Source organism: Trichoplax adhaerens, genomic scaffold (assembly GCF_000150275.1).
Source record: "Trichoplax adhaerens TRIADscaffold_40 genomic scaffold, whole genome shotgun sequence".
NCBI classification, from domain to species: Eukaryota; Metazoa; Placozoa; class Uniplacotomia; order Trichoplacea; family Trichoplacidae; genus Trichoplax; species Trichoplax adhaerens.
The window spans coordinates 186,058-202,993 of NW_002060980.1; the positions used below are offsets into that span (position 1 = coordinate 186,058).

Sequence of the window (16,936 nt, forward strand, 5' to 3'; positions counted from 1 at the left end):
ACCACGGTAGAGCATGGAAAGCTAGAATTTTTTCTTGGTCGATGGTTCGATTGAATAGAGTGTAGTCGTAGATAGCTAGCATCGAAGTCTACCACGGAATAGAAATATCACCGATTCAATGATGAATTACATATCATATCGCCTGTCATTAATGGGGTTGAGTTTTATTATGTCGATGCAAATAATTTGGAATCTGTATTAACTTGAGAAAACTCAACCACTTTTTAGCTCGTCCAGCCTTAATTTTGACACGTGCTTTCCTTATATCGATTCAGAGCAAGGCTGATTAGTTCCAACATAGACTAAAAATACCGGTGTTTTAGTAGCTCATGGTTGCGATAAAAAGGAAAAGAATTTTGTAAATTATTGTTGTGCCTATGGCATAGATAAATATTAATTATTTCATTCTAAGCTAGGCCTATTTTCTACACATATTTGTTTAAATGAAGGAAGTTGTTGTAGTCGTGAAAATAATATCGTTAGCTATAATCAACAAATACTACTAGTAACAGTATTGACCGTACTTTATTCATCAATAACATGCTTAGCACTATATAGATCTGTCGCAACTATTTGTTGTTGAGCAAACATACCATCATCCGGCCCTTGTATATTTTACCTAAATTAGACCCCGTGGATATCGACTGGTTAAGCTATCGATTGCAAGATAGCAAGCATAGCGAATGAGATGATGACCTATGCGTATATTTGCATCAATGCTAGTTGCTATTTTGACATGTTAATTCGAAGTTATCAGACCAGTTTGTATGGGAGATTGTAGGGAGTTGGCATACGTTAGATTCCTATCCTTGCCAAATCTTAGGTAAAGTAAAATGGGATTTATACACGTATATACCTCATGCTTTATAGTGAAAGAGATGACTTAAATTGAAAGATTCAAATAAAGAAGCGCTCGGTATGAAATGATGGAAAAACTTTCACCCTGACATTCTTCATGGTAACTTGGATAACTGAACAAAATATGCATTGCTATTCTTTGTTGAAAATCAATATTTTTTAAATTGAAAAATTTTATTACTGTATTAGTATTATACTATTGTACTTTGTAGGAAAATAATTTTCACTGACATTAGTAAGAGTGCAATCATTCAATAAACAGAGTAGAATCTTTTTATTAAAATTAGAAATGGCATGATCATTGACCTAAGAAATTATAAAATATTTTACCTTATATTATAATCTTGAATGATTAGGAAAAAGATCGCAGTAAATATTCATAACAGCTTTTTTAAGCGATAAGTCGGTGTTTATAGTCGGTATGATTGGGATTAATATCGTGGTTATTGAGTCTAATTTGCAATGGAATAGTACTATGAAAGAAATACTTTTTCGATTTTCATTAATGATAATTTCGATTTCGTTGTATCACAATTTAATAATAATATAAGCATTCTATTGAAAAATCGTCCAGAAATAAAGTTATTCGGTGAAATACATAATAATACGTTTATAAATCATAATCAATTAGAATGCTTATTGCTAAGATTAGTGCATGCCGTACATCGCTGAATTTCGAAAGTAGCAAGAAATTATACATGTACAATTTTTTATGATATTGTTACTGTAGATTTATTGCTTTGATATTCTATATTAACTATAAGATTCATTGTGTAATACTAATACATAAATTCTTAAAATTGTTCTAGATGGCGGTTACTAACATTTATCTGCCTTAGTGACAAGCAACATTGCAGCCTACATTAGATGGTCGTCATCAAAATCTCGTCGCGAAGTAAAAACCATATCTACTCCACACCCTGAATCTAAGTCGCTACCATTTGGTGTAGTAATCGCATTCATTAGCGTAGGAGCAGCTATAGCATGTACCTTAGCAATTGGAAACGACTATTACGCATACTCAATTAATTAAAGAGCCCAGAATGGAGTGGTTACTATCCCATAAAACCTACTGAAGATCAATAATATTGTTGTTGTGAAAAGTTATTTTCGATCTGATATACTAAATTTACTCACGTATTGATAATGCTATGTTGTATTTTAATGTTTAAATTATCTAAAGCTAAATATATATATATGTAAATTCGGGTACTAGATACCAATACTGTATTAGGTGTAAAGAGGAATATTAAATTATGGTGTAGTCATAATTTGATTTATTCTTTCTATATAAATGACGGAGTATCAAGAATATGCTACGTTCTTACAGTATATTATAACATTGCAATATCTGATGTGCCATGATAAGAAAAATAGTTAGTCATTAATGTAATTCTTTACACAGGAAATTTTTATTCACAGGTATAAACTTTTACACCGTAGTCAATGAATGAATAGTAGTAGTAGTAGTGTGATTTTGTTGCCGCAAGGATTGTACACCATCGTTACTTCAAAGGTTCACTACGAGTAGTGTTGTCTAAATATGTACCAAATATATATGGCATATAGATAAACAACAGGGCATAAACTTCATCAAATTGCCCTAATAGCAACCTCAAACAACAATCAATATACATAAAAAGTTAAGCTTTACACCCGATGCTACATATACAAATATACTTTAACATCGCGAGTTGACGAAAATTGCACTTAGTAATATACGTAATCGAAGAGCATCATCCTATAATGTGCTCAACTTATTCTTAATACTGAACTAAACCCACGCTTGCCAACCGTGAAATAATTTTGATAAATTTTTAGGTTCTCTCGCTTCATGAATTAGATGATTAACTTGCCCGCTAATACTTAATACGATACCATTTTCTGTACCGTTTAATTTTTGTCTAACGCGTAAAAGTGCTCGTTCAGCCATTTTATTTCCAGAAGATTTATCTTGGGTAGTTTTATCTCCACGTTTATAATAATCAAGTAATTCTTCATCACCAGAAGGCGTGCCAGACGAATCTTCATTGCCAGTGTTCTCCGTCGATCCATGATCTTTGCTACGCCGGCGTTGTAGCGCAATTGCTTTCAATGGACTAATATTCCAAGCGTATAGAGGATCATATAGCAAAACTTCTAAAATAGTTAGTAAGGAATCTTGGGAATGACGCATAACTGCCATTGTCTTTTCACAGCATCGACGAAATACACCTTCAACTCCAGTTATACCCATACCATCTACTATATCTCGAGTTAAACGAAATGGGACAGTCTCCGGTGTAGGTAGTACACGTCCTTGCTCGAATGCAATACCAAAATCAATGTGAATTAACTCTGCTGTAGTTCGGTCGACCAGGATATTTTGTACATGGCGATCACCAAGCCCGACAACGTAACCAACAATTGAAGATGCTGCTACACTTCTTGTATAGGCTAAACGCCTTTCAAACCATTCAACAGGATTTAAAAAGTTTTCGAAAAAGAAGTGACGAAATACCGGATGAAAATGATCGGTAATTTCATGATAAGAATGAAGTTTATTTGTTGAATTTGCAAGCTTTCTCTTACAATCCATCGAAGCCCAATCCTTTGGGTTATAACGCTTATGTGCACCATGAAGTTTAATATCAGATCCACCTAACAAATATTGACCTATAGGTTGAGTATTTTCACACCATTCAACGATACCAGAACGTTGAGATAATGGAATTACCTACAGTATTAAAAATTTTTTAAATTACTTTCCATATTTTATGAATGTACTACGAGCGTATTACGCCCATAAAGGAAAACAATAAAAATTGACATCATTTGAGTTTATGTGAGAAATATAAGAAAGGTTATCCGAAATATTTTTTCAACAATATGTGCACTAATAACGTACAATTCCTACTCTGTTTCATTTTTGTGAACATCTTAAATTCATTACTATGACCCTATGAGCCATAATGCTGTTATCAACTACTGGCATGTCAAAATTAGCATGGTGACTAAGATGTGGTTTTTACATATTGTGCTCTAATGACTGTAGTTGCAATTAGATTAATTACATCAAATGAATTAAAATGTACTGCTTAAAATATTAGTGCAACTAAGTTCAACGGCAAGAGTACTACTGTACTCTGATATAGAATAGATAGCAATATTGCGATAATCTAATGCATTTAACTTACTTTATACGTTCTTATTCGGAGCTTACGCTTCGACGCTTCGACGTCACTTGATAGTAAGATATTAACTAAACAAAACACTTGCTGCATAACAGCATCCTGTCGTAAATCATCTTTGCCTTTGACTAATTGTTGTCTTGTTACTCCATCTGTACCAATACAACTTATTATCTTTGGTAAGTTAATGCCACCAACCAGGCGAAAATGGCTCTCAATTTGTTCAATGTAAATGACATTTTCATATTCACATGTAGGGTCAATTTTGATATCACAGGTTAACATTGGCGCTTGGTGACTAGCATTAATTTTAAGTAATGCTAAATCAGATGGAATTGGAACTGATGTCCGCATATACCTATATTGATGAGGTACTTCAGAATATGCTAGTTCAATGTATGCGTTGCAAAGTCCTTCTAACGTATCAATTAAGTTTCCAATTTTACTAAAACTCAATCTAGCAATCATATTCCTAGCAGCATCGGTCAGTTTTTGATCAACTAGTAAGCTATCGCGTTTATTAGTATTTGACCGTGCTTTAAGACTTTCGCTTGAATTTTTACTCAAGCTGTCGCCTATATAAGTAAAATCTTTTTTTGCGTTGCTTAGTGCTAATATCACTGGTAAAGTATGAAACGGGTGTTCTTGCGCAGTGCGAAAGATAATTTGATTAAGGCTATCAGTAAATAGTTTTTCTGCCGTAGAACTACCCATTCTAGCTGCTAGTTGATACATTAATGGAAGAAATTTCTTTGATTGTATTTTTAGTTGTTCTTGACCAATAATTTCGTTGATATTGTGGTACTGCCAGTTTTCAAACCATAATGAGCATAAGCGAAATACACGCACATCATGATCGTCACCAAATTGTAAGCAATGAATGTAATTAGTAATTGCAAGTTTTAGAAATTTGATTTTGTCATCAAGCAATTGCTTCTCTTCCGATTCGTCAATTCTACTTTGTATTTCTAACAATTTCTTATATCGTCTAGCATTATCTTGTGTATTAACGCTCTTTGTGCCTTTTAGTAATTCTAAATCAGATTTGGATTGGCGAATCAAGTGCTTTTTTTCTTCAAATTCATTCGATTTTAAATAAGTTACAATTTTTTGATATTGTGCATCAGCATAACAACCTAGCGATAAAAATGCATCAATAGAAATACTTTGCATTTCTTCGATACTATTTTGTAATAGCTGTATTGATTTACTTAAGTAATTTTCAATAATATTGTTTGGATTTTCGGAATAACTGTCTCCCAGCCATTTGCCGTACAGACCTAATGCACGACAATACAATGCTTTAACATTGTTGTCATTATAACCATTTGATTTCTGTTGCCGTTCTATATCACTAATTAAACTCTGTATAATGCATTTACAAACATCTTGTTCACCTTTAGCCCAAAATAACTGTGATTCTTCCAATTGGCAATGCCAATTACTGCAGATATCTACTTTATCTTGGTTGTACTTAATGAGTAATTGCTTCCAACGAAATAAGACATTTTCTGCTAACTGATATCGACCAGCTTGTCGCGCCAACTTTGCATACATTTGTAGGTGTTTGGTTAGAGCGTTTAATATCGGCGCTACTTCAACTTTATATTGAGGATTACTGATATTGTATTGTGGATAGTTAGATGCAAGTATTAAATTTAGCGAAGTACAACGAAGTGTAATGATTGGCTCTATTAAACTGAAGTCGCTTTTAAGGTTATGAGTCGATAATCTTTGATCCCATTCCTTAAACAAATCAGCTAAGTCTAATCCGTCAAATATGTAACGGCCAAATTCTTCCAACTCTAGTAGCTGTTGTAATTTCATCATTGAATCATACATTCGAGTAATACTTTCTAAACTGTTTTCACTAATTTCCTTCATAATACCTGATCTTGATTTCTTTATTAAAGTGGTTAATGTTAATTCATCTTTATCATCAATAGCACGGATAGACTTATACAAGTTACAGTGGAAACCGTCGGTTGGAATTAATTTTTGAGTATCTAATGAAATTTCAGTCCAACAAGTTGAACGCCAAGCATTTTCATATAGATATTCAGAAACTTCTGAAGATTTATCCGGGTACCTAGTTAATAATGTAGTCAAGCACATTTCCATGGAATGGTATAGCCCTGCGTTTCTCATAGAATCAATTAATGTTAAGTCATGTAATTCATTCGATGGCCTTGCTGCTGAAGGATATTTAATCGCATATTGTGATTGAATATCGTATACACTTAATGCTTGATTCCACTTGTCTTCATGTCGATACATTTCTACTCTACCAGCTAACGATGCTAGATGTTGTGATTCAATGCCGTAAACATAATCGGGCTCACCAATATTGCTATAGGCTTTCGTAAGTAAAGAATGATAATTTGTTTCATCCAATTCTTCATCCTCATCCCTATTGGTAAAATCGATTAGTTGAGCTAGAAATTTTATAATTTATCTCAGTAAACCATTCTTGACTGTTGCTATTATGTACAAAGCTAGTAATGATTGACAGACGTACAACATACTATAACAGTATATTATAGTATGTCACTTACAATTCTTGACGATAATTGTGCCATATTTCAATGTATAAAAGAGAAGTATAATAAGCATCGCAACTTTGTGCGACACGAGCTAAATCGAGAAAATTTAAATCTAACCAAAAGTTATTTCCCCATGGAGTTTTCGATCTAAAGTAGTAGCAAAATAAGACATTAGTTTCTAGGCTTAAACTTGGTTAGATAACCAGTGTTGCGAACAATGCACAAAGCTTTGAATCATCATGAAAAGAGTATATTGAAACAGCGATTACAATATGTTCTTACCCAGGTTTTTCTTGCGTTCGTAGGTAATTGATCATATCTAAGATTGCTTTGTAGGATTCCTTGTTAGAATTACTCACTACTTTTGTACTATCGCTCTGTGAATTTTTGACGACATTATAGTCGTTACTAACACCTTTAACATTAGCTTTAGATAAAAATGTTTGCAAGGAATGTGAGAAAATAGCTCGTGCGTCATGACCAAAGGATGAAACAATATCTTTAACTAAATATGGAAAGCTAAATTCAGCAAATTCTGCCTATTTACAAAATAAAATTAAGAACGAAGGGGAGAGCATAAGGATAACACACTTGCGATATATTGGAGGAGATATATGTTAGCACTCACTTCGAGAGCATAAAGGGAACCCAAACGTTGTAAGATAGCATCTTGAGCACAACTTGCTAGCTCACTTGTCAACTGTACAATCCATTCAGAATGAGGGATGGACAGTTTAGAGTCAAAAAAACGACGAACAACCCGATTCAGAGCACTTAATTGATAGTCACTATTAGGGCTATCTATTGAAGTACTTGGTGCAAGCTAGGTATCACAAGCAAGAAAGGAATTAAGAGTGCATCAATAACTGTCATAGCTCTAGTTCATCATTATTTTAATACAGCCAATTGTAAATATGCCACTACGTGTCAATCTTTACTAATTACTAGCTGATATCCTGCAGTATATGCCGCTAAATACTCCAAGCTGCTATTACATACCATATCAGTAAACGGCGTTAAATACAAATTTAACCCGTAATGATGAAGCCGACTAGATACAAGAAGCTCTTTACATTTTGGTAAGGATAAAATTGATTTCAAACATTTCGATGCCGCTTGGACGATCTTAACACTAACGTAAATAAATTGTTTAGTATAAATATGTTGATAGACAGTATTCGAAAAAATCAATGTAATTTCACGTACTCGTGATTTATAAGAAAATTGGATAAGTAATTTAATAACATAACAGTTCGCTTTTCTTCATCGTGAGATGAATTAACTTCCAGTTCATAAGACTCTATTTCGAAAACAGATATCGAGATGATGATATCTACATCCTTTCAAATGTTTTTAGAAGTATATCAGAAGCATTGATATGATCTAATTTCAATAACTTACTTTTACATGAATTTAAGGCAACAGGATTTAAGCTGACTGCACCTAACTCTCCCAAACATCGACTAGCCTCTTCCTGGATCTGACAGCTAATGTCAGATACATTGGTCGAGAAGAGATTTGTCATTTCTGAACTTCGATTAAGTTGTAGTAGCTTGTGAATTACTTTGGCTAACAGTTGATCTGTTATTAAAGAAGTCAGTCATGATATGGTACGATTAAGAAATAATGTAACATAATCTGTACATCATTATCCATTGATTTAACAATACGAGCGCATTTAGTATAATATGCATTCAGATTAAATTAACTTGAAAAGATATTAAGGAAGCAAATCAACTTATCTGACCGTATTCAGGACTGTCTAACTTGACAAAATCGTTCCTGGATCTTTCTAATAATTTCTTAATAAAGCGAATTCCATCAAGTCGATATGCAGAGGAGGTATAACTGCTGCCGTCCGCTAAAGATTCAAGTTCCTTACAGTAAAAGATCACCAATAACTTTAATAACTCCGCTCCATTTAAAATATGGTGATAATTACGTATTACATAATTACAGGAAACTCTGGAAGATAACTTAATCGGGTAATACCTACCTGTAATAATGATACAGATTCACGTTTATCTTTTTGTATGTTAATTAGTTCTGTAAACGAAGATAGTTTAGGCAAAAGATCCAGTGATTTCAACGCTTCTATATATTCACATGGCCTTTCATTATCGCTAATCAGGTAGTTGATCATTCCTTTTGCCTTTAGTAGATAAACAGATTGAAGGTATTAAGTCGATGTTAAATAGTACAAACTTATTAAAATATTACATTTTTTCCAACTGCATCCTGGCGCTCAGCTATTGGTACCAATGTAGTAATAACCACTTGCAAATGCTGGCTAAATTCCTTCATTTGATTTAATTCGGTAGAATGATGACTTTTGTTAGCGACAGTGATCATTTTACTATTAGCAACATGAGTTTAATTAATTTTGTTAGTCGCTACCGTTGGTAACTTCTTTAATCCAGCTTCACACACAAGTTTTAACAGCTCTAAACATCCATTTATTATATCATCTTCGTATGCATTAATCACTAATGGGAACAGATATTAAACACCTAGCAGTTAAGTTAGAGGTAACTGAAACCTTCGGATATGCAGCATTTAAAATTGTGACTCTAATTATTATTATAATATACCTTTGAGGTACGTAACTTACCTGCCTTCGTTGAGTTATTGCCAACATCAATTATTCTTTTTTTACAAGGTTTGCTCATGGTTCGCAATAAAGTAAATATAATATCTCTTAAAATGAAGGCTGCGTTATTTCTGAATCCATTTGGAAATTCTTTAAGTAACAGTTGTACAAACAGCCGATACATACACAGCTCTCTTCGTCGTTCATAGACAAAGTGTGCTTTATCCAAACGCATTGCTAGAGATAATAGTACGCTTTGTATCCCATCCTTTAACAATTTAATTATCATATTACTTTCTAACAATCTTTCAACTATAGTTAATTATACATATACGCATGTATATATGGGTGTACAGATGGCTCAATCTTATACTACAGTATTAATGAATAATCTGTTTGATTTATCTCTAAAGTTTGTTAGGTAATGATAATTTCAATATCAATGCAATTAGTGACTTACTTTAGAATTTCCTAATAATGATACTAATATGGACTTGTCAGTTTTCCTCTTTAGCCAGTAGTTAACAATATAATCCAAGGTGTCTCTGATAGTGTAAGCAGTATAGTATGGAGGATTTGGTTCAGGATCGTCATCCCTAAAATAGAAAGAAAGAATTTAAATTCAATATTTGAATTATCACAAAATGTTACTTTATATAATTGTTTTTCATAAAGTAATGATAAAGAAAGAGACAATAGTATAAGCTTACAGCAAAGGATCAGCATACATGATTAATAAACTCAGTGATTCAAAAATAAAACAAAAATATAACGATTGAGAACTAAAATTACCAATAGGCAATAACCGTAATGTATTATGTTGGCGCTACCGAATTCATTAAAGCACTTTGTAAATAACTGTTGGTAGCTAATTTACACTTACTTTGTAAATCGGGCGGTGTCTGATGGTTCACTAGGAGTTTCATACAAACATGACAACAGATTCACGACTATATCATCGATTTTTTGGCAGACAAGCTTACGAACAGTCTATAAGGAATATGTGAGCATAACGTAAGAATAATCTAAATTTGAACTATTTATACGAGTAAAACGTAATAAATTAACCAGAGTATTTTTAAGGCTTTTAAAAACAGTCAAAGAAATTCGCTACTAATTTCCTGATACTAAAACCTACATCTTTACTAAGTAGCTGTTCTATAATATGGTAGCTAGTCAAGGCTTTCCTAGCTAAACTACTCTCGATTTCGGTCTTAGGTGTACTCTTTTCGTCGGAAATTCCCAAACTAGGAAAAATAGAAACCACGCAGTACGAAAAACAACGAGAAACAACTTCTTCAATATTTTGCCGAGCAATTTGGACGACCGTCTTTAATTGCGAAGAATCACCATTAGCTATTATCCTTGGAATAAGCTCTAATTGATATTCCCTATTGAATAATTCATATAATATGCATTTACCTTACTAGTAATTAGGAATTAGTATGCACTATTGATATACTCGACTAAAACTTGGCTCTTACTGTATAAATCTTTGCATGTCTAGTTCTTTGAGGCTCTGATCAGATAAGCCCAATAATTGAAATGGAAATTCTAATACTTTTAAGTTTTCCTTAAGCCATCGATGAATAATATATCCAAGATGTGGGCGTAGATAACGATCTACTCGTTCATAATTTAATGACTGTGCAACACGTGTAAGGATCTATTTATAACATAATTACGATGTCATTAATTTTGACAAGCTCATTCTTGTGGTAATAGTGTTAATTACCATTACCTTATAAATGATGTCTAAGTAATGTTTACTGTTTTGTGCAATTCGAAAGATAAGAAACAGTGCTTTTTTTTCGCATACTGCAACATTAATAGCAATAGTAGCTAGGGTTGCTAACACACTGTGTGTTTTATTATTAGTTAAGTCATGATGAAGATCACCAGTATCACTATCTGAGCGATTAGATTCCTAGTCAATAAGTAAATAGCGCAAATTAAAGCAAGGCCAAATCAAGAAACTAAGGCGCTCTACATAATAACTGACCTTGAAATTAATCAGCTCCAATATTGTCGCTTCGACTTCATCGTATATTTTTTGTTGTTCTACCTTTGGCAATTGTGAACAAACTTCGGTCTTATTGTTTGACCTAAAACATTTTTCGAACTTGTACTTTGCAAAAACGGACGCCAAAGATGTTGATACGAACATTCTGACTTCATGATCGTCGTCACCAAGTAAGGTTAAATACATTTCCTTGATCGATTTGTCTACATGTATTATACAATTTATTAAATTTTTTGTACGAGTAATATTATAATGTATCGAAAAGTATTTATTTCATCGATATTTCGATATCACTAAAGGTATATAATTGTAGCAATAATATAACGGTGAATAAGGTATTTAGGATTGCCTTATTACCTGCTGCAGCAGCATCAGTAATTTGGTTGCAACACTGTGAGCTTGAATTAATCTATATTATAGGAAAAAATTTTAGTATCGTAAGGCGGTTTCATGTATAAATTGTTACCTTTCATAACGAGTGCACCATAAATAAAATTTTTTTTTCAATATTAAAGTTATTAATTATTAAATAGATAAGTCGCTAACCTTAATGTACTGTAAGAGACATTTTGCAAATTGAATTTTGACGTTTGTGCTATAAGATCTTTTATAGCTTGTAGCAGACAGTAACTTCCTATAACAAATAATTATTATATAGTTATGTATTATTTAATAAGAACGCTACATACAAGAAAGGAAATATTACCAAAATGCGGTTAAGATAGTGCAACAAATCTCTCTACAGGAATCCACAATTCTTTTATTGCAGTAATACTTTAAAGGCATAAAGTGTTGCGATAAGGAGTGAAGCATCCTCAATCCTTCTACACATATAATATTATCCCATTTATTGTTTCTTATAATTGCCAGTAAAAGTTCTAACAACACTTGAAGATCTTCTGCAGGGAGGTCGGAGTCCTTAAACGCTAGGATGTTGCCACATTTAAAAAACTACGTGTATGATGAAGTTACGTTAGGTATGATATTAGTAGATAGTATGTAAGCCAGAAAAACGAATATATTAACTAATAATTTTATAGTTAGCAAACCAATTGCAAGTCCACCGGTTTTCTGATGCATTCCAATGGAGTCTGTCATGAATTCGAGATCAATTTTAGGTTAATATCATTAAATTACTCTATGTTCATGCTATGTTAAAGCAAATACTTTATTAGATATCTGACATAATGTCAAACTTAGAGGTACCATGTACCTGTCTTGAGAGAATATCTTTCAATCTTGGATTATACAAGGTATGCAAAACTTTACTATCAATTCTTAAATCTGCACTTATGGGTATATTATTATTTCCTGACGATGAATTGTAAGAGTAAGCCTTTGATAGAAATTCAGCACAAGCAATTCTTTCTCTTTCTAAACGATTTATGTTCTCAAGCCAAGGATTTTGACGGTCTAGAAGCGAAAATTATTTTCGTAAACTCGATCAATTTGATAATTAGTTGACTTTAAAATTAATATAAATCCATTTAAGTTAAGTAACATTCGATACCAGAGTTCACAAGCGCCGGAATGCTTTTATTTCGACTAGCCGGTTGGCCTTCTATATCAAATTCATCACTACTAAGGTTAGTATTTCTTAATTTCGTCCCTTCATTTTGCTGTAATACGAGGTCATTACTTAGTATAAAGCAAGGCGATGAAAGGCTAATACAATCGTGCGATTACCATATGATTTAATGACTGTTAAGTAAAACATTTATAACAGCTGCAACATTTGTAGCTGATATCTGTCTAAGGTACCTTTCCTTCTAGTATTTGGAAGAGTAAGTTGAGGAGCGATTCAGGAAATACTTCTCGTAACAATGTAAAACTAAAAGACAATCGAGACGTTCGCTATAAAAGGAAATGAGACTAAGTTTAGTGTTAATTTGTACGTGATACAAAAAGCTTTCGCCTTCATGTCTTACCTCACTTTCCGAAATTGTTGACTTGAATAAGTTCTCGCAAGGAAACATTTTTATTAATATTCGCAAAAACTTAGTCAGAAAGGAGTCCTCATCCTTATAATTAATGCTGCTGGTGCTTGTTCGTATACTCTGATTAATAACGGTTAGCGATAGCTGCAGCATTGTCTACAGACGAATAAAAGGAAGTTATATAATTATAATTATTGTTGGTAGTAGATGTAGCGTGCACAATTTATGGTAAGAAAATATAAACGTGAGCAATATTTAACAGCAAACGGTAGTAGCCTCATACATTCATGCTCTGAAAGGTATCGGAATTGCGCAGTTCAGATTCACTGATATAATTGCTTTGAATTAGACTGTAAAATATTTTTGATATGATACAGCAATGCCATGCTAATCCAACTAACAGTATTTCGCTAGATTTACTTTTCATGGAAGTTTTCTGCAGGTTAAAGGTGTTAGACTCATAATTAAAAACATGTTTTAAAGATGTTATATTATCATCAGTAACTTGTTAAAGAATACCTACATCGATCTCAATAAAATGTGAAAATTCGTTGATTCTCTTAGTACTTTGATTCAATAGGTCTAATAGATATTTGACTAGATTTTTAGCGCAAGTTCCATTTCCGATAGGTGTGCAGCTAAATGAAATACATAGAATTAACTACTTATTTAAGTATATCTCCTAATAACAAGAACCAATTATACACATATAGTCGCCTGCATGTAAATCTCTCAACGGATTAATTTAAATACAGCTAGGCTTGCTAGATCTGGAATGGTATATATGCATACTTCGTAGATTTATTCTTATTTTCTTCCTGTCAAATTATAAATAGATAAACATAAAGAACATTTCTTGCTAAGTTAGAAACAAGTACTGATAAAGACAAATAAATTGAAATAACTAATTAATTCTATCATTTAAACTAGATTTGTGATGTTTTAAATGGCTAAGTATCAGTCATTTCATGCAATATATACCGCGTTTTTTCTAAAAGATTGGTAAACTTCTCGTATTTCAGTTAGTCGTAAATCACAATCATCCATAGAAGAATCATGGTCAAAACTTCTACATGAAAAATAATCATCTTCGGTTATGTAACTGCTGCTATTAAGTAGTAGCAAGACTTTAACAACTATAACTATACGAACATGGACGATCATAAAGTCTTCCTTGATAAGTATACAGATCGTCGTTGAAATTACCATAACTGTCACTTTATCCTAATTCGTTTACGTACATATTTTCTAACGCGGGAAGTAAGCCAACTTGACGCCGTGTAAGAGCAATCAGAATATTGCTGATAATTTCAGGGTTAATCCTAAATCTGTGCATTTATACCTATCATTTTCATATCTACAAAGCTACAGGTGTGGTAAGTAAGAACTCATAAACAGACCTTTGAAGCACTTGTCTTAATTTTGGATATACGGTCGTAGTACCATCATCATTAAAATCGTCATTGTCTATGAAGGGTAGTAACCATTTCATCAATTGACATCTTAATGGATGCAATACTGTGACCGCTATTGAAGTACTGGTAATTGATGCACATTCCGGTAAGTCATACTTTCGAAGATATGTTATTAGAAAATCTAGTCCGGATCTAATTCAATTTAAAAACAGGCAACATACGCAGATAAATTACAATCTTAATAATTCAAAAATACAATTTAATATTGCTATAATTGTTACTTCGTAGGACCAACAGAGCCATTGAACACGACTTCCCACGGAATGGAGAATGAATTCATGGAATTGCGGGATAGCAAGTAAGTTAGTACACTCAATGCAGGATCATCATACTCTTTCGAATTTACGAATCTGTTCGGTTGAGTAAACGAAGTCGTATAAGTTAATAATAAGAAATAAGTTACTGTATAATCAGTTAATTTATAATTATCACTAACATTCATCGTTATACTACGATAGTAAATTCTGCAATATTACCACCATCTACGATCTGCTATATAGTAATCATTATATCCAACGATATTTACCTCCATGTTTCTTTCCAATAATTCCGTAAAGTTACTTCTTCAAATTCAAGACTAGATTTCTTTTCTGCTTTAAGAATCATAACATTTATAAGGCAATATATTTATTAATTACCTCACTACCTTAATTTAACGAATGTAACTAGCTTAGAGTTAATGTATTTAAATCCTTATATAATAAATATGATGCACCTAAACAATAAATCCTTAGTAAGAATTCTGACTCCGAAGTTTAATTTAATTGCAATAAGCTAAATATAATACCTTTAGTATGACAAGCTGCAAGAAGGCTCCGCTCGGCTCGAAAAATCAAATTTAGTATATCGCGTCTATAGAGTAGATTATGTAAGTTGTTACTTGATCTAGCATATGATACATTCCAATCGAATTATGGCCATTAGATACTGATTCAAATATTGTAGTACTACAATTTTAGTTCGGATAGATACAGTTACAGGTACCGTTTAAATCTAGAACGCAGGTTGAGAAGTATCTTAAAAAATTGTTGGTAATGCATCGGGCTAAGATCATCAGGATATTTGTTTATCACTGTGGTAAATAATTGCAACCTGGCAAGACAGTAGTTTAGCAAGATATAAGATAATTTCGCGTTTTTTCCTTTTTATGAGAAAGCTAGCTTCATCATTATGCAGTATCAGTTCAACGTACCAAGCGCAGATATCATTATCTTGACTAGAACTTAATCTAGACTGCATCTCAGTCCACTTCGATTCAACCTTAGTCTTTTTTCTAGGACTTTCTATACAACAATTTTAGAAAATATCAGGTATAGTGTACTTGTATCTATTAATATTATTTAGCTTCTTAAACATATAATTGAAAAATATAGCAGACCTTCCGTAGATAAGTTATCACTGGCATAATCTTGCATTTTAGTTACCTATGGTAACAGTTTTGATGATAAATATACAGCAAGATATGATCGAATTGTTAATGTTAACACAACAACAATGTTGTAAATTATATAATTATTCGAGTTCTCCAAAGATAAAACGAAATATAGTGAGACTATATTTATATCTTTGACAAAGTTTGGAAACGGTTATAATTAAGACATAATTGTGTTAGCCTCCTAACCTGATGTAAAATATCCCCCATGACGTCGACGTATAAATGCGAGAATGATATACTGTAAATATAAAAAGAATCTTACTTACTGATCGTATAAATTTAACGGTTGTACTAAAAATTATCTAGTACAATTGTTATTTTTTATATCAGATAACAAACTTGGAGATTTTATTTTTGGTAAGTGCTTCTGACTCCAATAGCTCCAACAAATCTTGCATATTTTTCTATAACATTTGTTATAAATTGTTAAAAAATCCAACTGTCGCGGAGAACCGCTGTATAATACTCGCATAAAAAAGTTACCTTCCAATCAGCTGACAAATGGACATCTGCTCCATCAACCGTGTTGTCTGTCCCATTAGGGTAACGCACTGCCAATTGTATCTTCATGAACAATACTATTTCATCCTAATTGTACGAATTTATTAACAAATTGATTATGTTACAGCAGTAATTACCTATGCAATGGTAAATACGCGTATATCATCTCGAAATTAAATAATACGATATACCTTGCAATCTGATCGCGATTTATTCCACATTTCTAAAGCACAACGTAGGATTCGTTCACCAATTCTACAAACATATCTACGATAGTTAATGGCGACAGCAAGCTGAAAGTGGTTCCATGCAGAAAGAATTCCTTTGAAGATGTGGACGTCTAACTTTTGGCTTCAAAACAAAAATGGTTATAATATCGGATTAATTGCTTGTAAGAGATTCTA

General features: G+C 32.6%; 1 protein-coding gene across 1 annotated transcript; it reads right to left on the reverse strand.

Moving 5' to 3' along the window:
- Positions 1-2,632: 2,632 nt before the first annotated feature.
- TRIADDRAFT_33879 (uncharacterized protein) lies at positions 2,633-9,756 on the reverse strand (the record flags this gene model as incomplete). Its single annotated transcript, XM_002118231.1, has 14 exons — positions 2,633-3,574; positions 4,035-6,463; positions 6,594-6,718; positions 6,854-7,110; positions 7,200-7,383; positions 7,551-7,703; positions 7,778-7,871; positions 7,973-8,140; positions 8,310-8,448; positions 8,568-8,723; positions 8,792-8,869; positions 8,969-9,039; positions 9,183-9,429; positions 9,622-9,756. Coding segments are annotated over 14 exons (5,178 nt in total), but the record flags the coding sequence as incomplete, so codon positions are not given.
- Between the last annotated feature and the right edge of the window lie 7,180 nt (positions 9,757-16,936).